The 22838-nt window shown below is 62.6% G+C and overlaps 1 protein-coding gene across 22 annotated transcripts in view; it reads right to left on the reverse strand.

Moving 5' to 3' along the window:
* Positions 1 to 8924: 8924 nt before the first annotated feature.
* Positions 8925 to 22838, reverse strand: part of PLEC (plectin) — a 56399-nt gene continuing 42485 nt past the window's right edge. For 20 of the 22 annotated variants that reach the window (XM_051831208.3, XM_089336499.1, XM_089336502.1 and 17 more), the window contains 7 exons: positions 21738 to 21876; positions 21291 to 21647; positions 21129 to 21212; positions 20922 to 21026; positions 20722 to 20820; positions 16434 to 19814; positions 8925 to 16312 (listed from right to left, as the gene is read on the reverse strand). In XM_051831208.3, the coding sequence (XP_051687168.1) occupies positions 10091 to 16312; positions 16434 to 19814; positions 20722 to 20820; positions 20922 to 21026; positions 21129 to 21212; positions 21291 to 21647; positions 21738 to 21876 (10387 nt within the window). In that variant the 3' untranslated portion in view covers positions 8925 to 10090. The remainder of the gene's footprint in view (positions 16313 to 16433; positions 19815 to 20721; positions 20821 to 20921; positions 21027 to 21128; positions 21213 to 21290; positions 21648 to 21737; positions 21877 to 22838) is intronic. The other 2 variants (XM_051831213.3, XM_089336506.1) reach the window with 1 other exon arrangement.

The following is a 22838-nucleotide window of genomic DNA, read 5'->3' on the forward strand; positions in this document are numbered from 1 at the left end:
GTCGAAGGGCGTGGAGACCGCGGAGCACGCGAAGCCGAGCTGTGCAAAGCCGGGAGCCCGCCGCAGGGCGGGTGCCGGGAAGCCGCGCAGATGAGAGAAGCGCGGGCTGAAGCGGCGCAAAGCCGGGAAGCCGCCGCGGGGCGGCGAGGCGCCAAGAAGCAGCCTCGGGGCGGGTGCCGGGAAGCCGCAGGGATAAGAGAAACAGAAGTTTAGAAGTAAAATGAGAGAAATAGGAATGCTGGCAGATAGAAGTAAAATAGGAGAGATAGGAATGCCCGGAGGTAGAGAAATAGAGAAAAATAAGGCCTCCCCACAACACAGCAATGAGAGAGCTTGGATTCGGTCTACCTGATTAGTAAGACGATAAGCACCTGTGGGCGGCTGCAGGTCACCGAAGATAGGCACGAATCAACATCAATAAGTCTCCCCACAATACGGCAATGAGAAGGCTTGGATTTGGTTTGCCTGGTTGGTAGGGCTTGTAAGCACCTGCAGGCAGTTCTAGCAGAGCAGAGCATGTGCTGCAGGGCACCGAACACAGGCACGCATCAGCGCCTAAAAACCTCCTCACAACATGGCGAAGAGAGGACCCGGATTCGGTTTGCCTGATTGGTAGGGCTTGTAAGCACCTGTGGGCAACTCTAGCAAGCAGAGCAGAGTGTGTGCCGCGGGGCACCGAAGACAGGCGCATATCAACGCCAAAAATAAAAAGGGGGATCTGTGGCGAGCAACTCGGACTAGACTAAGTTACTGGAATTAAGACTTATTCTATGCATCTGCTCTCCCACAATATGGTGCTGAGAAGGGAAACAGCTTCTACACAGCTGCCTCCAGTTCAACCAATAAACAGCAGGACCTGCTCCTGATTGGAGGAGAGCAGCATACTCGGCGTGTGGGTAGCAGAGATGGGATTGGTGGATGAGGACTATAAAGGAGGAGAGAGACAACATGCACGAGGAACATCTAGGGGGAACATCTATCTGAAGGAGCACCTGAGCAGCCCCCGAGAGAGCCGGCCGGTGGTGTACCACTCCCCCGTGGAAGTGGGGAAAGTGGCAGGGGGAACCGCCCTTCCACGGAGGTGGAAGGGACAGTAGCCAACCCGGGAAGAACCAGCAGCAAACCCGGGGAGGGCCGAGCAGACAAAAGAACAGTGCAGGGTCCTGTGTCGTTCCTCCACGAAGACGGGGAGCAACAAACACAGACACAAAAATCCTCAATAAAAATCTGGCCAATAGAATTCAACAACACATCAGAAATATCATCCACCCAAACCAACTGGGATTTATCCCTGGCATGCAGGGATGGTTCAACGTTCACAAATCAATCAATGTGATACACCACATTAACAAACTGCAGAAGAAAAACCATATGATTATCTCAATAGAAGCAGAGAAAGCATTTGATAAAATACAACACCCTTTCATGATGAAAATTCTAAGCAAATTGGGTATAGAAGAAACATTCCTTTACACAATCAAGGCAGTTTATGAAAAACCCACGGCCAGCATCCTATTGAATGGGGACAAGTTGGAAGCATTCCCACAGAGATCTGGTACCAGACAGGGATGCCCACTCTCACCACTGCTATTCAATATGGTCCTGGAAGTTTTATACAGAGCCGCTAGGCAAGAAAAAGAAATCAAAGGGATACAAATTGGGAAGGAGGAAGTCAAACTATCCCTATTCGCAGATACATGATTCTTTATATAGGGGGTCCAAATAACTCCACTAAGAGACTATTGGGGGGCTGGTGCTGTGGCATAGTGGGTAAAGCTGCCACCTGCAGTTCTGGCATCTCATATGGGTGCCAGTTCGAGTCTCGCTGCTCCACTTCTGATCCAACTCTCTGCTATGGCCTAGGAAAGCAGTAGAAGATGGCCCAAGTCCTTGGGCCCATGCACCCGCGTGGGAGACCTGGAGGAAGCTCCTGGCTCCTGGCTTTGGATTGGCATAGCTCTGGCTATTGTGGCCAACTGGAGAGAGAACCAGCGGGTGCAAGACCTCTCCCTCTGTGTGTGTGTGTGTGTGTGTGTGTGTAACTCTGACTTTCAAATAAATAAATAAATCTTTAAAAAATTAAAAAGAGACTATTGGAACTCATAGAAGAGTTTGGTAAAGTAGCAGGATATAAAATCAATGCACAAAAATCAACAGCCTTTGTATATACAGACAATGCCATGGCTGAGAAAGAACTTCTGAGATCAACCTCATTCACAATAGCTACAAAAAAATCAAGTACCTTGGAATAAACTTAACCAAGGATGTCAAAGATCTCTACAATGAGAATTGCAAAACATTAAAGAAAGAAAAAGAAGAGGATACAAAAAAAAAAAAAGAGAAAAATCTTCCATGTTCATGGATTGGAAGAATCAATATCATCAAAATGTCCATTCTTACAAAAGCAATTTACAGATTCAATGTGATACCAATCAAATTACTAAAGACATTCTTCTCAGATCTAGAAAAAAATGATGCTGAAATTCATATGGAGGCACAGGAAACCTCGAACAGCTAAAGCAATCTTATACAATAAAAACAAGGCCGAAGGTATCACAATACCACATTTCAGGACATACTACAGGGCAGTTATAATTAAAACAGCTTGGTACTGGCACAAAAACAGACAGGTAGACCAATGGAACAGAATAGAAACATCAGAAGTCAATCCAAACATCTACAACCAACTTATATTTGATCAAGAATCTAAAACCAATTCCTGGAGCAAGGACAGTCTATTCAACAAATGGTGCTGGGAAAACTAGATTTCCGCATGCAGAAGCATGAAGCAAGACCCCTACCTTACACCTTACACAAAAATCCACTCAACATGGATTAAAGATCTAAATCTATGACCCAACACCATCAAATTATTAGAGAACATCGGAGAAACCCTGCAAGATATAGGCACAGGCAAAGAATTCCTGGAAAAGACCCCAGAGGCACAGGCAGCCAAAGTCAAAATTAACAACCAGGATTACATCAAATTGAGAAGTTTCTGTACAGCAAAAGAAACAGTCAGGAAAGTGAAGAGGCAACCAACAGAATGGGAAAAAATATTTGCAAACTATGAAACCGATTAAGGATTAATAACCAGAATCTACAAAGAGATCAAGAAACTCCACAACAACAAAGCAAGCAACCCACCTAAGATATGGACCAAGGACCTAAACAGACATTTTTCAAAGAAGGAAATCCAAACGGCCAACAGACACATGAAAAAATGTTCAGGATCACTAGCCATCAGGGAAATGCAAATCAAAACCACAATGAGGTTTCACCTCACCCCGATTAGAATGGCTCACATACAGAAATCAACTAACAACAGGTGCTGGCAAGGATGTGGGGAAAAGGCACACTAATCCACTGTTGGTGGGAATGCAGACTGGTAAAGCCACTATGGGAGACAGTTTAGAGATTCCTCAGAAACCTGAATATAGCCCTACCACATGACACAGCCATCCCGCTCCTTGGAATTTACCCAAAGGAAATTAAATTGGCAAATAAAAGAGCTATCTGCACTCCATGTTTATTGCAGCTCGATCCACAATAGCTAAGACATGGAATCAACAGAAGACTGGATAAAGAAATTATGGAACATGTACTCTATAGAATACTACACAGCAGTTAAAAAATGAAATCCAGTCATTCACAACAAAATGGAGGAATCTGGAGAACACCCTGCTGAGTGAGATAAGCCCGTCCCAAAGGGACAAATATCACATGTTCTCCCTGATCTGTGACAACTGAGCACCTGAGAGGAAACCTGCAGAAGTGAAACTGACACTATGAGAAACAGTGACTTGATAGCCCTTGTCCTGACTGTCGAGGAACAGCTTACTATTTTATACGTTTTAGTATTTATTTTTTCTACTTATTACCATTGGTTGAACTCTTTATGTAACACAGAATTATTCTTAGGTGTTCAAATCCAATTGAAAATTGATCCCTGTAAAAAATAAGAGTGGGAATAAGAGAGGGAGGAGATGTACAGTTTGGCACACATTCCCACGGACTTACCCCTAAGGGTAAAACTGCAGGTACCAATGCCATCTTACTAGTTAAAGTGATCAGCTTAAGTGCATAACTGATTATAAAGATGGGAATCAGTGTCAAAGGGATCATATAAATAAGCTCTGGTCAGCCACTCGAACGGCCCACAGCCTGTGTGCAGTCATGCCATTCCTGATTACCACCGTTCCTCATTCCTATCCCCATCTGAGCAAGCACTCCTGTGGTCTCCCATTTTGAGCGCTTGTTAGTCAATGATGATAAGATCCCCTGGGGGACAACCTAAGACAGGCATAGCCACGAACGGAGACCACATGGAAACAGGGTCAACAATGGTATGGTCAAGAATCATGCCTCCCATTGCTCAAAAATAAATGAAAAGGGGGAAATGTGGTGGAATGAGAAGGCTGTATCCAGGATGGCCACTGGCAATGGAGCCTGCCTGGCAACAGGCTGTGACTGGATGGCTTCGGAAACTGCATGGCAACAGGGTATGATTGGTTAGGGCATAGACCGCCCCATGACCAGATTGGCTGCCTTGGCTATTTAAGCTGCTGTAGCAACTGAAATAAATGAGTCTGCAGGCTGTTTGCTTCTGGCCCACTTTCACCCGACTCCTGGGTTCTGTGTGGTGACTCCATGCCTCTCGCCCCCACCATGCTCCTCTCAGAACGAATCCACAGCAACAACCAGTGTCTGCTAATAATAACTGATATAATTAAAAAGGAAAGAATGATCCAACATGGGAAGCGAGATACTCAGCAGACTCATAGAATGACAAATACCCTAAACAGCACTCTGGCCTCAGAATCAGCCCTTAAGTCATCCGGATCCGGCTAAAAAGCCCATGAGAGTTTCTCAGGCATGGAAAGCCAAGACACTGCGGCAAAAACAAAAATGGCCTACATAAAAGATCTCTGTGAGTGAGATCCCAGCAGAAAGAAGGGGCCATCAAAGAAGGAGGTACCTTTCTCTGAAGGGAGGAGAGAACTTCCACTGTGACTATGGCCTTGTCTAAATACTGATGGAGTTTGTGGACTCAAGAGGCTTCCATAGCCTTGGCAGCTCATGACAAGAGCCTCGGGTGATCACTGATGTCATAAATAAGAATGTCAATTGTTAAATCAACAATGGGAGTCACTGTGCACTTACTCCCCATGTAGGACCTCTCTCCTTAATGAGTTGTACTATGAGAATTAACGGCAAAACTAGTGCTCAAACAGTACTTTGTGTGTCTGTGTGGGTACAAATTGTTGAAATGCTTACTTAGTATAGAGTTGATCTTCTGTATATAAAGAGAATTAGAAACGAATTTTAATGAAGAATGGGATGGGAGAGGGAATAGGAGGTGGGACAGTTTGGGGGTGGGAGGGCCAGCATGGGGGGGGGGAGAACTGCTATATTCCAAAAGTTGTACTTAGGAAATTCATATTTATTAAATAAAAGCTTTCTAAAAATAAACAACAAACTAGAAGTAAATGTTAAAAAAAAAGATCTGTGAGAAAGCGGCTGTTAGCTACCTATGGGGCAGGGACCCGGGAGACAGGGAGGGAGGAATGTTTTCGTCTTCCTGCCCTTTTGTTCCTTTTCGATTTTAAATCATGTGAATGTTATTACCTAATCAAAATAAATAAATAAAATGTAGGAAAATAAAAAACAAGAAGCGGAGCAGCCAGGATGTGGACTGGCGCTCTTATGGGATGCCGGCGTTGCAGGCAGCAGCTTAGCCCACTGTGGCACAGCCCTGGCTGCACTAACAAATCTTTAAAAAAGAAAAGCAGCTGGTGGGACCAGCGCTGTGGCGCAGCGGGTGAACGCCCTGGCCTGAAGCGCTGGCATCCCATATGGGCGCCTGTTGGGAGCCACTGTGCTGGTTTCCCTGTATAGGCCTTTGTTTAGACTAACCTTCAGCTGTGTTCCTGTAAGGAGGATTCACTAGAAAATTCCATTTGTACAGCTCACTGATATGGTTAGCGCTTGGCCATCTGGCTTCAATGCTCTCTTTCTTGTACCTTGATAAGCACGTCTGGTAGCTGTAAGACCTCGCTGTAACTCCCTTTGTCAAATTGATGCTGGTTCCTGTGAAATTATTCCTTTGATCTATGTTGTGAGATGACCCCTGCTTACCCTCCACTGTACAATTCTTGCCTTGTACTATATAAGCCACTTCCTTCTCCAATAAAGTGAGACCTTGATCAGAGTACTGTCTTGGTCTCCCTTCTCGTGTCTGGTTTGTCTCTCCATTCAGGTCTGCCCTCCTTCGTGTCCTAGTTGATTACCCCGCGGGCCGGGGCAGGTGCCAATTCGAGACCCGGCTGCCCCACTTCCAATCCAGCTCCCTGCTGTGGCCTGGGAAAGCAGTGGAAGATGGCCCAAGTCCTTGGGCCCCTGCACCCACCTGGGAGACCCGGAAGAGGCTCCTGGTTCCTGGCTTCGGATGGATGCAGCTCCGGCCATTACAGCCATCCAGGGAGTGAACCAGTGGGTGGAAGACCTCTCTGTCTCTACATCTCTGTAACTCTTTCAAATAAATAAAATAAATCTTAAAGAAAAAAATCACTATTAGGAGGAGGAGTCCACCCACCATAGCCAGGATCACAAGCTACAAACAGCACAGCGTCTCGGCTGGAGCAGCCCAGCCTAGCAGCAGTGCCAACACGCAGAGGACAGGGCGATGTCACCATTTTCCCACTCACTGGTCAGCTCTCTACACGACCTGAGCGGATCCAGCGTGCCACGAAGGCCTCCGCCTGCAGCCGCTCCCGTCCTGACAAGGTCTCTGTCGGTGATGCGGTCACGGTCCCTTTTCCCTACAGACAGGAGGTCAGGGTTTGCATGCACCTGGTCGGGGGCGGGGTGGGGTGGGGACAAAGGTGCACGGTCATGTGGGCACAGAGGCCAGCACACAGCCCTTCGGCCCTGTCTCGTCTCAGTCTATTCTGACGGGCGTGGGCTGCCTGCCTCACAGAGGACACGCCCGCCCGCTAAGCCAGCCTGACACGCGGGCAGCAGCGGGGACTCTGAGCGCACTCGGAGTGGGAGAAGCCGGCCGAGGCTCGAGGCGGGCACCTCGGCAAAGGCTGTGGCAGGCCTGGGCATGTCGGGCATGGCCCTCCACGCAGAGCTCTCTGGGTTTCACAGCTCACAACACACTCGCCAGGCCACGTGGAGGCCTCTGCTTCCCAGAGGGGACTGGGACGAGGACAGGGGCTGTGACGCCGAGTCCCACCACTTAGCCCAGACGCCCCGCGGGCCCCTCGTACGGGAAGTACCCACCCATGTGGGGGGGGGGCGTGGGGTCTCCGAGCCGGCAGCCCAGGCCCTCGGTTCTGAAGCGAGGGTGTCCCGTCTGCCATGAAGTGAGTGGCGACTGTGCAGCCCCAGCCCCGGTCAGGAGCCAGCGCATCGGACCCAGCAGGCACCCAGGGTGGTGGGCTCCGTGAGAACCCAGGGTAAGGCCAGGTGGACACCTGGGTGCAGGCTTGCGCAGGCCAGAAGGCTGCATGGGTGGGTGTCCCAGCACCCCCCCCCCCACGCCCTGGCCTCACAGAGGGGCCCTGTGACAGGTGACGGAAGTGGTCAAAGTCCAGGTCTGCTCACGGCAGCCAGTGTGCTTTGCTGGGCTCCACCCAGGCCCAGCGCCGGGACACAGGGTAGGGCAATCCCTGGCCAGAGCTTCTGCCAGGCACTGGGCCGTCCACCTCACAGGCCCAGGACGGCAGCTCACGTAGGGAGGGACTAGGCTGGTTGGTCAGGGTCTGAGAGGACCAGGAGACGGAGAGGAGGCACCAGATGGACACAGGGCATGGGATCTTCGCTGAGAGCTGATGTGTACCAGGACACCAAAGTACTCATGGACCAATGGTTTGGCCAGCAGACACCAGCTACCCAGAATTCCCAGAGCCACCAAGGTGCAGGGGCATGGGCGGGCCATGGCGCCCTCTCCCAGCAGAACATCCTGTCTCCAGCGGTGTAGACCTCCAGAGGCCTCTGACGCTTCACCAGCCACAGAGCCACGTGACTCAGGCGCTGGCCGGGCCCCTCCCCCCTGCAGAGGAGTCAGCCGGGGTCAGCTGTGCACTCACGTCTCCTGCCCCCTCCCAGGAGCCACTGCTGGGCATCGCCGTCCTGGCGACATCTCAGGACCGTGCTGCCACGCTCCAGGACAAGGTCCACTCCAAAGCCACGGGGTGACCGTCCACTGTCCAGGTCCAGGAACCACGGGGTGGGAGCTGGAGCAGCTCCCACCACCCCGTGACCCGCTGGGGAACACGCCTCCCGTCCCTGCCACTTCAGGGGTCCTGGGCCCACAGGAGAGCTGTGGCCGCCCCACCCCCAGCCCGGGTGCACACAGCTGTAGTGTGGCAGGGGTCCCGGACCACCAACAGGCCGCAGCTGGGAAGCTCTCACGTGGGCAAAGTGGAGCCAGAGCTTGGGTCCAGGAAGGCGCCATCTCTCCGGCCCCAGGGCCAGCGGCTGCAGCAGGGCTGGGTGTGTCCCCCCAGAAACCGCACCCAGTCAGAGCCCTGGAGAAGCAAGTCCAGGTCGGGCAACCTCAGCACAGGAAGTGTGGGGCCGATGGGCCAGGCGCAGACAGTGGTTGAGGCTGCAAGGCAGACCCTTCCCCAGACAGAGATGCCCTTGGCCCGCAGGGGCCAGCTCACCCGCGGGGCGGGGGGGCATGAGACCCAAGCACCCGCAGCGCCAGCCCTGGGCCGAGGGCCGGCCCGGGCAGCAGGGCCAGGCCACCATCAGCAGGCCAGGCCTGGGCATGGCCCCACCCTGGACACCAGCCACCACCGGGTTTTCTTGCCCATGGACACTCACTTCCTCCCGTCTCGGCCAAGCTCAGAGCCTGGGGCAGCAGCAGCCACCCTGACCCAGGGACACAGAAATGAGGCAGGACCCACAGGAAGACTGGAATTGCTTTTATTGGGGGCAGAGGCCGCAGGGCCCCCGCCCATGGTCAGGTTAGTGTTCTGCCCTCACAGAGGCGCCGCGCACCTGGCACCTCCACCTGCCGCCAGCCCAGGTTAGTGGAACATGCAAAGCTCAGCCAGAGGTGGAGCAGGGGTGGGAGCCACCAAGGGCAAGGGCTGGGTGGAACAGGGGAGGGCGAGGGGCACCAGCGGGGTGCTAGGGTCAGAAGGCAGCCCGGCCAATGTCCCCGGGCCAAGTAGGAGCTGAGTCTGTTCTGGGGGCTGGGGCTCCCTGGGAGCAGGCCTGGCCGGTAGCACCCCAGCAGGAGGACCCCCCCCAGCCACGCCCCACGGGGAGTGCCCGCTTCCCACTCTGGGTCAGTCCGTGGGCCTGGGGCAGCAGGAGAGACACGGAAGGCACTTTCTAGGGAGCTGAGGCTGAAGCCAAGAGGCCCGGGGCCCGGGGCCATGTGTGGCGGGGAAGCGGGCGTGAGCAGCTGCGGGAGCCGGGCAGGGGCTGACCGGGCTGTGGCACGCCCGGGCCAGCTGACTCTGCAGCCTGAACCCTCTTCTTCCCATGGGGAAGCAGCTGCTCCGGGCAGGCGGGGAGAGACGCCGGCCAGGGACATCCGCCCTTCGCCAGCAACACCCACGGGTCTGCCCTGGCAACACACCGGGAAGCAGACGCCGGCTGGCCTGGGATGGCCCGGGGAGTCCTCGGCAGCTAGGGCTGGCAGGTGGGCACGGGGTGGGGGGGGTGCTGGCTCTCACGGGACTGGGGCTCTTGCCTAGACAGAGCCCTCCCTGGGGAGAGAGGAAGAGTGGGCTGGGGGCTCGGCTCTGGACCCTCCAAGGCACCTGGCTGTGGTGAGTGGCAAGGAGAAGGGAGTGGGGAGACCCGAGGAGGGTGAGGTGGTCAGTGAGGCTGGGCTGGCCCTGCCCCCCCACTACAAGCTGCCTGGACAGCGGAGAGAGAGAGGAAGAGAGAGAGAGAGAGGAAGAGAGAAAGAGAGAGATTAACGTGTTAGTCTGGTCTTTTTTGGTTAAACTTGAGGCACAGCTTGGGAGGAAGACACCTTTAAACGTTCGAGAGAGACCCCGGCCCTGGGCAGGGAGCCTGAACGCATGCAGAGCGGGAGGGGCAGGGTGCAGGCAGGGGGTCAGGCCACTGCAGACTCGGGGCCCCCCAGGGAGGCCGAGGGCCCCGAGGCGTAGCGGCGGCCATAGCCTGAGGAAGAGTAGGAGGAGGAAGAGAAGGTCATGGAGAAGCCGGAGCCGGTGGCGTCGAAGCTGCCGCGGCGGGAGCCGGCCCGGGAGCCGGTGCGGGAGCCGGCGCGGGAGCCGGCGGTGGAGCCGGAGCCGCTGACACTGTAGGGGCTGTAGTAGCCCTTGCTGGACTGGGCGGAGGCCTCCAGCAGCCGCAGCCCCGTGCCCTCCTCCACCATGCTACGGTCCAGCGCGTCCTTGTAGGAGATCTTGAGCTTGGTCTTGGGGCAGGTGAGGTACTTGGAGTAGGCGCCGACGTCGCGCAGCTTCTGGGCGGTGCGGGCATCCACGGTGCCGCGCTGCAGGGCCTCGTCGAGGGACACGCGGCCCGGCACGTCCGGCTCGATGAGGCCCCCGGTCAGGTACTGCACCTCCAGGAAGCGCTGGCCCGCCTCGTAGTAGAGCCAGCCCTTCTTCAGGGCCTGGGCGGCCGACATCTTGGTCTTGGTGCGCGGGTCCTCGAAGCCACAGAAGGCCTTCTGGGCCAGGTTGATGCGGTCCACCATGACCTTGTCCACCAGGCCCTTGTTGACGGCGTCGGTGACGGGGAAGCGCTCGCCGGTGACGGGGTCGATAATGCCCCCGGTGCAGGCCTGCGCCTCCAGCAGCCGCTGCCCGGTGATGTTGTCCACCAGGTTGCGGTGCATGGCCTCCGTAACGGACACCTTCTCCAGCGTCTCTGTGTCCAGGATGCCGGCCACGGGGCCCGTCTCCTCGCTGGGGTCGGACCAGGAGGTCAGCTGGGTCCTGGAGACGGCGGGGCTGATGGGGTAGGAAGAGGAGGAGCCCACGGAGGAGGAGCGGGAGCGGAAGCCGCCGGCGTTGCCGGACAGCATGTCCGCGAACTCGGTGATGGAGAGCGTGCCGGCGCGGTACTGGTCCAGGGCCGAGCGGTCGATGAAATTCTTGGAGATGGCGTCGTCGATGTCGTACTGGCGGCCGGAGCGCCGGTCGATGATCATGGACTTGACCACGCCGTCCGAGGACGAGATGGTGATCTCCTCCCACTCGCACTCCTGCTCGGACAGCTCCAGGTACGTCTGGTGGTCGATGAGGCCCTTGCGGTAGGCCTCGTACACCGACATCTCCTTGCCCGTCTCGGGGTCCACGATCACCACGCGGCGCTTGCGCACCGAGGACTTGGAGGACGTCTTCCGCTCGCGCTTCCTCTCCTTGAGCGGCAGCAGGCGCAGGCCCGTCTGGGGGTCCTCCACGCAGCGCTCCATCAGCTGCAGGTAGGTGAGGTTCTCCTCCGTGTTGGGGTCGAAGAAGCCCTTGGTGTCGTCCGAAGGGTCGCTCAGGATCTCGTTCATCTCCTCGTCGAACAGGCCGCGCTTGTAGGCCACCTCCACGGGCAGCCGGTGGCTCTCCTCGGGGTCGATGATGCCGCCCGTGGCGATCTGCGCCTCCAGCAGCCGGATGCCGTGGTCTTTCAGGATCAGGCCCTTCTTCATGGCCTGGAAGAGCGAGATCAGCTTCCCCGAGTACGGGTCCCGGTAGCCCGTGACGGCGCGCTCGGCCGACAGCAGCTTGTCCTTGAACTCGGGCCCCACGATGCCCATGCGCACGGCCTCCTCCACGGTCAGCTTGAGCCCCTTGATGGGGTCGATGACGTAGCCGGTGGCCGCCTGCGCCTCGAGCAGCTCGAAGGCCGTGCCGGGCCGGATGATGCCCTTCTTCATGGCCTGGTACACGGACAGCCGCTCCTTGGTGGCGTCGACGAGGACGCCGGCGATGCAGCTGGTGCCCTCCAGGAACTTCTGCAGGTTCTTGGAGACCTCCTCGATGGACGTCAGGCCCTCCTGCAGCTGCAGCGCCGTGGCCTCGTCCATGACCTGGGAGCGCACCAGCTCCTCCACCGTGATCTGCTTGCGCAGGCCGCGGAAGGTCAGCTTCCGGGCGTCGGAGAGCGGCAGCAGCAGCTGGCCGCTGGCCTCGTCGCGGCGGCACCGCCGGAGCAGCTGCGTGTAGCTGAGGCGCTCGTCGGTGGAGGGGTCCACGTAGCCGCGCACCTCGCTGGGCTCCGACAGCTGGTCGTGCGTGTCCTTGTTGAGGTAGCCCCGCTGGTAGGCCACCTCCAGCGGGAGGTGGAAGCCCAGGTGCGGGTCCACGATGCCGCCGGTGGCCAGCTGGGCGTCCAGCAGCCGCAGGGCCTCCTCAGCGGGGATCAACTCCTTCTTCATGGCTTGGAAGAGTGAGATGGTCTGCTCGGTGTAGGGGTCGCGGTAGCCGGTGACGGCCCGCTCTGCCGAGAGCAGCCGGTCGTGCAGCTCAGGGCCCACCAGGCCCTTGCGCACAGCCTCGTCGACGGTCAGCCGCTCGCCCTTCACCGGGTCCAGCAGGAAGCCCGTGGCCGCCTGGGCCTCCAGCAGCAGGCGGGCCACCTCCGCGCTTAGCAGCCCCTTCTTCAGGGCCTGGTAGATGGTCAGAGTCTGCCTGGAGCCGGGCAGGTAGACCCCGGCCACGGAGCCTGTGCCGTAGAGGTAGCGCCAGGCAGACTCGGCCTCCAGGGCCTCCCGCAGGCTGCGGGCGCCCTCGCGGAGCAGGTTGTAGGTCTCCAGGGAGATGATGCGGGCCTCGTAGAGGTCCTGGGCGGTGAGGCGGCGGCGCACGTAGTCGTAGGAGGCCAGGTTCTGCTGCCGGATGATCTCCGTCTTCTCGATGATCTCGATGATGATGATGATCATGCGCTCCTTGGTCACGCGGCCGGCCTGGAAGTCGGCCAGCAGCCGGGCCCGCTGCTCCTCGGGGATCATGTCCGACTGCATCACCTCCCACAGGGACATGGTGGAGCCGCCGTGGCTGCCGCCGCCAGGGATGTCGATCTGCGTCTCCTCGAAGGCCCTCCGGGTCTCCTCCTCGGTGTACACCTGCTTGGTCTCCACCACCTCGGCCCTCTCAGCGCCCCTGAGCGGCAGCAGGCGCAGGCCCGTCTCGGGGTCCTCCACGCAGCGCTCCAGCAGCTGCCGGTAGGTGAGGTTCTCGTGCGTGTTGGGGTCGAAGAAGCCCTTGGTGTCGTCGCTCGGGTCCTGCAGCACGCGGTTCATCTCCTCGTCGAAGTAGCCGCGCTCGTAGGCCACGTCCACGGGCAGCCGGTGGCTGTGCACGGGGTCGATGATGCCGCCCGTGGCGATCTGCGCCTCCAGCAGCCGGATGCCGTGGTCTTTCAGGATCAGGCCCTTCTTCATGGCCTGGAAGAGCGAGATGGTGGAGCCCGAGTAGGGGTCCTTGTAGCCTGTGACGGCCTTCTCCGCCGACAGCAGCTTCTCGTGCAGCTCGGGGCCCACCACACCTGCCTTCACGGCCTCGTGGACGTAGAGGCGCTGGTTCCGCACGGGGTCCAGCAGGAAGCCAGTGGCTGCCTGTGCCTCGAGCAGGAGCGTGGCCGTGCTGGGCCGCAGCAGGCCCCGGCGCATGGCCTCGTAGATGGTCACCTTCTCCTTGGAGTCCTCCAGGTAGATGCCGGCCAGGCAGCCGCTGCCCTGTAGCAGCGTGCGCACGGAGTCCACCTCCGAGAGGTCCTTGACCGACGTCTTGCCATCCCTGAGCTGCTCGAACTGGGCTCTGCTGAGGACGCGGGCGGCCAGGAGCTCACTGGCCGGCACGGGGGCGCGGAGGCCGCTGAAGGACAGCCTCTCCTGCCGCCGGGTCTCCACCTCCTCCACGATGGTGATGAGGATCTTGATGACCTTCTCCACGGTGACCTTGCCCGTGCGGAACTGCCGCAGCAGCTCCTGCCGCTGCTCCTCCGTGAAGTACTCGGAGCTGATGAGCTCCCACACCGTCACCGGCCGGCCCTTGAAGCTGCCCACCGGGACCTCGACCGCGGCCTTCTCGAAGGTGTCCCGGGCCTGGGCCTCAGAGTAGACCTCCTCCTGCCGGGCCCGGGCGGCCTTCTCAGAGAGTGGCAGCAGGCTCAGCCCGGTCAGCTGGTCAGCCCGGCACTGCTGCTGCAGCTGGCTATACGTGACCGGCTCCCGCGTGCCGGGGTCGAGGTAGGCCTTGACGTCATCTGCGGGTGCCGACAGGGCCCTACTGGTCTCCTCATCCAGGTAGCCCCGGGCACAGGCGACATCAGGGGGCACACGGTGGCTCTTGCTGGGGTCCACGATGCCCCCCGTGGACAGCTGGGCGTCCAGCAGGCGCAGGCCCTGCTCCCGGGGCAGGAGGCCTTTCTTCAGGGCCTGGAACAGGGAGACGCTCTGCCCCGAGTAGGGGTCCCTGTAACCCGTCACGGCCTTCTCGGCCGACAGCAGCTTCTCATGCAGCTCAGGACCCACCAGGCCGGCTCGCACGGCCTCGTCCACGGTCAGCCGAGCGCTGGTGGCGGGGTCGATGATGTGCCCGGTGCCGGCCTGGGCTTCCAGCAGGGCCACGGCCACGTCCGGCTGCAGCAGGTCCTTCCTCAGGGCCTCGTACACGCTCATCTTCTGCCCTGCCTCCTCCAGCCACACCCCCGCGATGACACCGGTGCCCCGCAGGGCCCGCCGCACGGCATCCACCTCGGCCACCTCCCGCACGGAGCGCTCGCCGCGCTGCAGCTGGCGGTAGAGGTCGTGGTCGATGACCTTGCTGTCCAGCAGCTCGGCGGCGGGCACCAGGGCGCGCAGCCCCTCGAAGCACAACTGGCCCCTCTGCTCGTGCTCCTCCACCACAGTGATGACGATCTTGATGATCTTCTCGACCGTGATGCGGCCCGTGCGGAACTGCCGCAGCAGGTCCCGCCGCTGCTCGGCCGTGAAGTACTCCGAGTTGATGATCTCCCAGATGGTCACCGTCTTGCCCCGGAACTTGCCGAACGGCGCCGACACGGTGGCCTTCTCAAAGACGTCCCGGGCCTCGGAGTCGGTGTAGACAAGCTCCCCGCCCTTGGCGGCCGCATCTGTGAGCGGCAGCAGGCGCAGGCCCGTCTCGGGGTCCTCCACGCAGCGCTCCAGCAGCTGCAGGTAGGTGAGGTTCTCGTGCGTGTTGGGGTCGAAGAAGCCCTTGGTGTCGTCGCTCGGGTCCTGCAGCACGCGGTTCATCTCCTCGTCGAAGTAGCCGCGCTCGTAGGCCACGCCCACGGGCAGGCGGTGGCTGTGCACGGGGTCGATGATGCCGCCCGTGGCGATCTGCGCCTCCAGCAGCCGGATGCCGTGGTCGCGCACGATCAGGTCCTTCTGCATGGCCTGGAAGAGCGAGATCTGCTCGCCCGTGTAGGGGTCCTTGTAGCCCGTGACGGCGCGCTCGGCTGACAGCAGCTTGTGGTGCAGCTCGGGGCCCACCACGCCCTCCTTCACGGCCTCGTTGACGGTCAGCCGCCGGTTCCCTACGGGGTCCAGCAGGAAACCTGAGGCCGCCTGGGCCTCCAGCAGGATGAGGGCAGTGCCCGGGCTCAGCAGCTGCCGCCGCAGGGCCGCGTACACGCTCAGCTTCTCGCCGGTGGGCTTGAGCAGCAGCCCAGCGACACTGCTGCTGCCCTGCAGGTAGCGCCGCACGTCCTCCCTCCGCGCGAGCTCGGCCACCGTTGTGCGGCCCTGCGCCAGCCGCTGCAGCTCCTCGCCGCTCAGGATGCCCGCCTCCTGCAGCTGCTGGGCCGGCACCCTGCGCCGCAGGCCCTCGAAGGTGTGCTCGGGCTCCGCCGCCGCGGCCGGGCCATCGGGCACCTCCCGGCCGTTGGGCAGGGCTTTGGCGGCGGCGGCGGCCTGCAGGGCGGTGATCTCCTCGGAGTGCGCCAGCGCGGCCCGGTGCTCCTCCTCCAGGCGCTGCAGCCGCTCGCGCAGCCGCTGGTTCTCCTCGGCCAGCAGCTTCTCCTGCTGCTGCCGCTGCTGCTCCAGGCGCTGCAGCTCCTCCTGCTTGCGCCGCACGCCTTCCTCAGCCTCGTGCTGCCGCCGCCGGGCCTCCTCCATGCTGGCCGCCAGCTGCTGCCTCTCCTGCTCCATCTGCTGCTGCTGCCGCTGCTGCTCCTCGCGCAGCAGCTGGGCCTTGGCCACCTCGTCCTGGAACAGCTTCTCCAGCTTGGCCTTCTCCTCCTCCACGAAGCGCTCCCGCTGCAGCAGGCGGTCCTTCTCCGACAGGAAGCTCTGCTGCAGGGCCTGCGTCTCCTGCAGCATCTGCTCCTGCTGCGCCGTCTGCATCTAGGGGGAGCGGGAGGGAAGGCAGGCGCGGCGCGTCAGCACCCACGGGGGCCCCGGCACGCCCGCCACCCACCCCAGGGGCACACCCGGGCCTGCCCGCCTGCACGCCGGGGGCCGGTACCTCCTCGGACTTGAGCTGCAGCAGCTTGGCCTCCTGCTTGAGCTTCTCCTTCTCGCGCTCCAGCTCGGCGATGGCCTCCCGCAGGTGCTCGGCGTCGCGGTCGCTCTGCTGCCTCTGCACCTCCAGCGTCTGCACCAGCGTCACCTTCTCCTGGGTGGCGAGCTCGGTGCGGTGCAGCTTCTCGCCGATGTCCTCCGCCTGCTTCCGGAAGCGCTGGGCGTCCTCCTCGGCGCGGGCCTGGGCCCGGCTCAGCTCGGCCACGCGCAGCTTGAGGCGCTCCGCCTCGGCGCTCATCTCTAGCTGCCGCTGCCGCTCCGCCTCCAGCGTCCGCTGGAAGCCCTGCGTCTCCGCCGCCAGCTGCTGCTCCATCTGCTCCTTGTCCTCCTGCAGCCGCCGGGCCTGCTCCTGCGCCAGCTCCTTCTGCTGCTGCAGCAGCTCGGCCTCGGCCCGCAGCCGCGTGGCCTCCTGCACCGCCTGCATCTTCTCCCTGAGCATCTTCTCCGCCAGGGCCCGCTGCTGCGCCAGGTCCTCCTCGGCCAGCTGCCGCAGCCGCGCCGCCTCCTGCGCCGCCACGCTCAGCCGGGCGGCCTCCTCGGCCACCTGCTTCATCTTCTCGGCCTCCTCCTCCAGGAAGCGCTGCGTGTTGTCCTTGTCGCGCAGGATGAGCGCGCGGTTCTCGGCCTCGATGCGAGCCTTGAGCTTGCCCAGCTCCTCCATCTGCACCCGCAGGGAGAAGAGCTCCTCCTCGGCCTGGCCGCGCTGCCGGGCTGCCTCCGTCACCTCCGCCTTCAGCCGCTGCAGCTCCTCGTCCAGGATGCGCTTCTGGTGGTCCGTCTCCTCCAGCTGCAGCCGCATCGTCGTCAGCTCCTGCTCCACCTGCGCCTTCTGCCGCAGCGTCTGCTCCGCGAACGTCTTGTGCTTCTCCATCTCCGCGTCGGCCGCCTGCTTCTGCCGCAGAGCCGCCTGCTCCGCCTGCGCCCGCCGCGCCGCCTCCTGCTCGGCCTCCTTGCGCAGCTTCTCCGCGGCGGCCTGCGCCTGCGCCCGGGCCTGCGCCTGCTCCTCTGCCGTCTGCTTCAGCCGCTCGGCCTCTTCCACCTGCTGCCGGGACTGGGCAGCCTCGCGCTCGGCCTGCTCCCGCGCCGCCTCGGCCTCCTCGGCCGCGCGCCGCGCCGCCTCGGCCTCGCCACGCAGCCGCTCCAGCATGCTCTGCTCCTGCTGCAGCGTCTGCTGCAGCTCCTGCTCCCGCTGCTGCACGGCGAAGGCGTGCGCCTTCTCCTCGGCCTGCAGGCGCTTCTGGGCCGCCTCCTGGGCCAGCTGCAGCTGCCGCGCCGACTCCTGCTCCGCCCGCTCCCGCAGGCGCCAGGCCTCCTCCACCTTGGCCTTGAGCCGCTCCACCTCCTCCAGCGCGGCCTTGCGCTGCCGGGCGGCCTCCTCCTCGGCCACCAGGCCCTTCTGCACGCGCTCCTCGGCCTCGCGGCGCCGCTGGGCCTCCTCGGCCGCCAGCTGCCGCTGCCGGGCGGCCTCCAGCTCCGCCTGCTCCTTGCTGCGCAGCGTGTCCTCGGCGCTGCTGCGGATGCGCCCCAGCTCCAGCTCCAGCTCCGCCTTGCCCGCCGCTGCCTTCTCGAAGCTCACCTTCAGCGCCTGGATCTCCTCCTCCACCTGCCGCCGCTGCCGCAGCGTGTCTTCCACCAGGCCCTTCTGCCGCTCCAGCTCGCTCTCGGAGGCCTTGCGCAGCTGGGCCAGGCGCTCCTCGATGTCAGCCTTGTGCTGCGCCGCCTGCTCCTCCAGCCGCCGCCGCTGGAAGCCCTCGTCTTCCGCCAGCCGCCGCAGGCGCTCGTTCTCCGCCTCCTTCTCCTTGAGCGCTATCTCTGCCTCCGTCTTGAGCCGCGTGGCCTCGCTGATGGCGGTCAGCTTCTCGGCGAGCACGCGCTCGGCCTCCGCCCGCTGCCGTGCCGCGTCCTCCTCCGCCCGCTGCCGCTGCCGCTGTGCCTCCTCCGCCAGGGCGCGCAGGCGCGCGGCCTCCTCGGCCAGCTCGCGGAAGCGGCCGGCCTCGGCCTCCAGCCTCTGCTTGGACTTCTCGCTGGTGCTGCGCGACTCCTCCTCGGCCCGGGCCTTGCTGGCCAGCAGCACTTCCATCTCGGCTCGCACCTTGGCCAGCTCGGCTTCCAGCTCCTGGCGCTTCTGCGTGGCCGCGGCCGCCTCGCGCTGCAGCCGGGCCAGCTCCTCCTCCAGCAGCTGCCGCTGCTGCTCCCCCTGCTCGGTCTCGGCCCGCAGCCGGATGAGCTCCTGCTCCGCGGCCAGGCGCTGCTGCGCGGTGCCCTCAGCCAGCTGCCGCTGCTTCTCCAGCTCCTGCTCGGCCAGCTCCCGCTGCCGCACGGCCTGCTCCTCCGCCTTGCCCCGCCGGCGCGCCTCGCGCTCTGCCGCCTCCTTCTGCTTCTCGGCCTCGGCCTGCGCCAGGCTCTTCTGCTGCGCCACCTCCTCTGCCTGCAGCCGCAGCCGCAGCGCCTCGTTGGCCTTCAGCTGCCAGCGCTCCAGCTCCCGCTCGGCCTCCTCGCGGGCACGCTCGGCCTCCGCCTGCTGCTGCGCCCGCCGCTCGGCCTCCTCGCGCAGCTGCGCCACGGCCACGTGCTCCTCCTGCAGGGTGCGCTCCAGCTGGGCCGTCTTCTCCGCGAAGGAGGCCCGCTTGCTCTGCAGCTCCGCCTCGGCGCTGCGCTGCGCCGTCTCCAGGGCCACCTGCACCTGGCGGGCCCGGTCCGCCTCGGCCTGCCGCAGCCGCCGCTCCGCCTCCTCGGCCTGCAGCCGCAGCTCCTCCAGCGCCTGCAGGGCCCGCTGCTTCTCCCGGGCGGCCTCGGCCTCGGCCTTGACGCGCAGGGCCAGCTCCGCCTCCGCGTGCCGCTTGCGCTGGCTCTCCTCCTGCACCTGCCGGCGCAAGCGCTCGGCCTCCTCCTGTGCCTGCCGCTTCTGCGCCTCGGCCTCCTCCGCCCGCGAGCGCAGCGCCTGCAGCTCACCCTCGGCCCCGCTGCGCTGGCGCTCGGTCGTCTCCAGCTGCAGGCGCACGGCGCGGATCTCCTCCTCGATGCGCACCCGGCTGCGCTCCGCCGCCTCCACCTGCTGGGCTTTGGCCTGGATCTCGGCCTCCGAGCTCTGCCGCAGGTGCTGCAGCTCCTCCTGAATGCTGCGCTTCTGCTGCTGTGCGTCCACCGCCGCCTCCTCCCGCCGAGCCACCTCCTCCTGCATGCGTCGCTGCAGCTCCTGCGCCTCCCGCTCCGCCTGCGCCTTGGCCTGCGCGTGTGCCTCGGCCAGCTGCCGCTGCTTCTCCAGCGCGGCCTCCACCTCGGCCAGCCGTTCCCGCTCCTCGGCTCGCTGCTGCTCTGCCAGCCTCTGCGGCCGTGGCAGAGAGGAAGAGAACCAGAAAGAGCGTGAGCCCGGAGCAGGCGCCAGACGGGTCACGTGACACGGCACCACCACAGTTCACTCGGACAGCGCGGTGCGCAGGGGTCAGGGAGGACAGAGGTCCCGGCCCGGCCGAGGAGACAGCGTGCACCCGCCCAGGGCACTCAGGCAGTGAGCGCAGCTGGCCCCACCATGCTCACCAGCCTGGGGAAGGAGGCCCAGGCGTCCTCCCCTCTTCCCGCAGACAGGCGACGGAGACAGACAGACAGATGGGGGAGAGAGAAAGAGAGCAAAGCAGGAGGCTCGTGGGGCCCACAAGCCACACCCTCCGCACAGACCGCCTGGGCTCTGCTGGACACTGGGGCCTGGCTCTTACCACAGGGCCCCTGACCCCACCCAACCCTAACCCGGCGGTGCGGACCTAAGCCAGCTCCAGAGGGGGGGGGGGCCCTGGAGCCTGCAGCTCAAGCAGAGAAGGCAGGGCTGGCTGCAGGCAGGCCCAACGGCGGCGGGGCCCGGGAAGGCAAGGAGGAACCGCCTGCTGAACACCTTGCCTGCCTGGCTTCCCAAAGGGGCCCAGGCAAGGAGACCAGCGCAGACGCCGCAGGAGGGTCAGTGGGAAGCAGGAGGGGCGGCACAGAGGAGAGAGGGGCGCCAGCCACCGCAGGGAGCAGCACAGCACCAGGCCAGGGAGGGCCGCCGGTGAGGCAGCCTGGGGTGGCGTGCTGGGGGACAGGCACCACGTGGCACCAGGCAGCAGCAGTAGGAAGAGCTACCACCAGCTAACAGCCTGGGACGGGCTCCTGTGCGCTGCGTTTGGGGTGGAGCAGGCGGCAGGATGGCCTCCCCATGCCCACCGGCCCCCACCCCAACCCCCACCCCCACCCGGCTGTACCTCCTCCTCCTCCATGTGCCGCAGGGTCTCGCTGATGAACTTGATGTACTGGCTGGTGAGCGTGGTCAGCTCGCTGTAGCGCGTGCGCAGGTCCACGTACTGGCGGGAGGGAGCGCCAGGGTGAGGCCTGCCCGGAGCCACATCCCCGTGGGGCCCAACCAGCCCCTCACCCAGCTCAGGCCCGCTGGCCCTGGTCCTACCTCCTGGATGACGCTCTCTGCGCCAGACTGGACCTTGGGCTTCTTGGCTGGGGACGCCACTGGCTCCAACTGTGCCTTGTACGTGACCAGCTGCAGCTCGTAGTCCTGTGGGCGCACGCTGCGGTCGGTCACTGGCTCCGCCCCCCAGGCCTGCCCCCCAGCACCCACCCATGGGCTTCCCCGCGTGGCCAGGCCTGGGGGCCACACCTTGATGGCATTGATGTACTGCTTGGCGAACCTCTGGCATTCCTCAACCTTCTCGCCATGCCGCTCAATCTCCTCCAGCAGGGCCTGGGGGGGGGGGGGCGGTGGTCAGCACAGCCAGGCGCAGGCGTGCCCCCTACCCCCACCCACCCTGACCGGGCCCACCTTCTCCTGTCGCAGCTGTTCCCGCACATCTCGGCTGTTGGCGAGCGGCACGGCCTGGGCCTGCTCCTGCCGCCGCTTGGCATCCTGCAGCCAGGCGGCCAGCGGGTCCGCGCTCTCGCGGTAGTAGCGCAGCTGGCGGCCCAGCTGCTCGAGCTCGCGCTGCCGCACGTCGGTCTGGGCCAGCACAGCCTGCCAGCGCTCCAGCAGCTGCTGGACCCGTTCCCGCCAGCGCTCCACCTCCACGTCCCGCTCGCCGTGCCGCTGCTGCAGCCGCTCGCCCACCTCCTGCGCCCCCCGCAGCTCGTCCCGCAGGGCGTCGAACACGGGCTGCTGAGCCTCTGCCTGGGCCCGCAGCTTCTGCAGTGAGGAGGCGCGGAAGCCATTTCAGCCAGGGACCCCCGCCACGCACGCCCCGCACCCGCTCAGGCATGAGTCCGGTCCCAGTACCTTCAGCGAGGCCTTGGTGGCCTCGAGCTCCGGGAGGGTGGCAGGCACGGCCTGCGCCTCCTTGAGCTGCTCCTCGTGGGTCCTGAGCACCTCCTCGGCACCTTGGGTGCTGCGGATCACCAGGCTGATGGTCTTGAGCCTGCGGAAGGGAGGGCTCGGTCAGGACGGCTGCGTCTGGAGAGGCAGGCCCACAGCGGTGGGGCCAGAGCCCCAGGGAGCGGGACGCTGCCTGCCGGGCCGCACTCCGTCCAGGCCAGCGTCCCGTGGCCACAGGCTTCAGGGAGAACAGACACGAGGAGGTGCTCAGGGACACCAAGCTCCAGCCTGAAGACTTGCACAGAGGCCACACAAAGGCCTGGGCAGGTGGAGCTGGCTGGCGGCAGTGTGGTCCTCACGGTCCAGCCCACACTGGGTGAGCCAGACACTCAGTGTGGAAAGGGCACCCACAGCAGCCTGCGACCCTCCCCTCCAACACACTGTTTGTGCACAAAGGGATAAAATGGGACGCAGTGCTGACCACACAGCAGGAGACCCTGAAATAGCAGGTGGGCCGCTCGGGGCCCCTGGAGGCCCCTGGAGGCCAGTCAGAATCGACAGGGCAGGCATGCAGGCAGGCCTCCCACGGCACCTCTGAAAGCCGGTCCCCAGGAATGCACAGAAACACACAGCAAAGCAAGGACAGCTGAGGCCTTGTGGCTGGACTGGGGACTGAGGGCAGGCAGAAGAGGGGGCCTGGGCACTGCCCTGTGGGCCCCGGGCAAGGGGAGGACACTGTAGGGCACGGAAGGCTGGTTACACTGCCCCTCGTGCCTCCACTGTCCCACCCTCTGCACCTGCTGCCGCCCAAGAAGCCATCCCTTGGAGCCTGCAGAACCCCCTGCTGTGTGACCACCCCTCCCCACTCTGAACCCACTACCCAGGGATGTGTGCACCCTCCTGACCTCTAGCTCCTCCTTGGGTCTGCCCCCCTCCCCACCCCTCCCTTCTACCCCCAAAGGCAGGTATCCCTGGGAAGTCCTGTGGCTGCCACCTCCTCAGCCACCAGCTCTGAGCCCCTTATCTCCTGGCCAGACAACTCCAATTCCCCATGGGCCTTCCTTG

This window comes from Oryctolagus cuniculus, chromosome 6 (genome assembly GCF_051225735.1).
Source record: "Oryctolagus cuniculus isolate XC-2025 breed Fujian yellow rabbit chromosome 6, ASM5122573v1, whole genome shotgun sequence".
NCBI classification, from domain to species: domain Eukaryota; kingdom Metazoa; phylum Chordata; class Mammalia; order Lagomorpha; family Leporidae; genus Oryctolagus; species Oryctolagus cuniculus.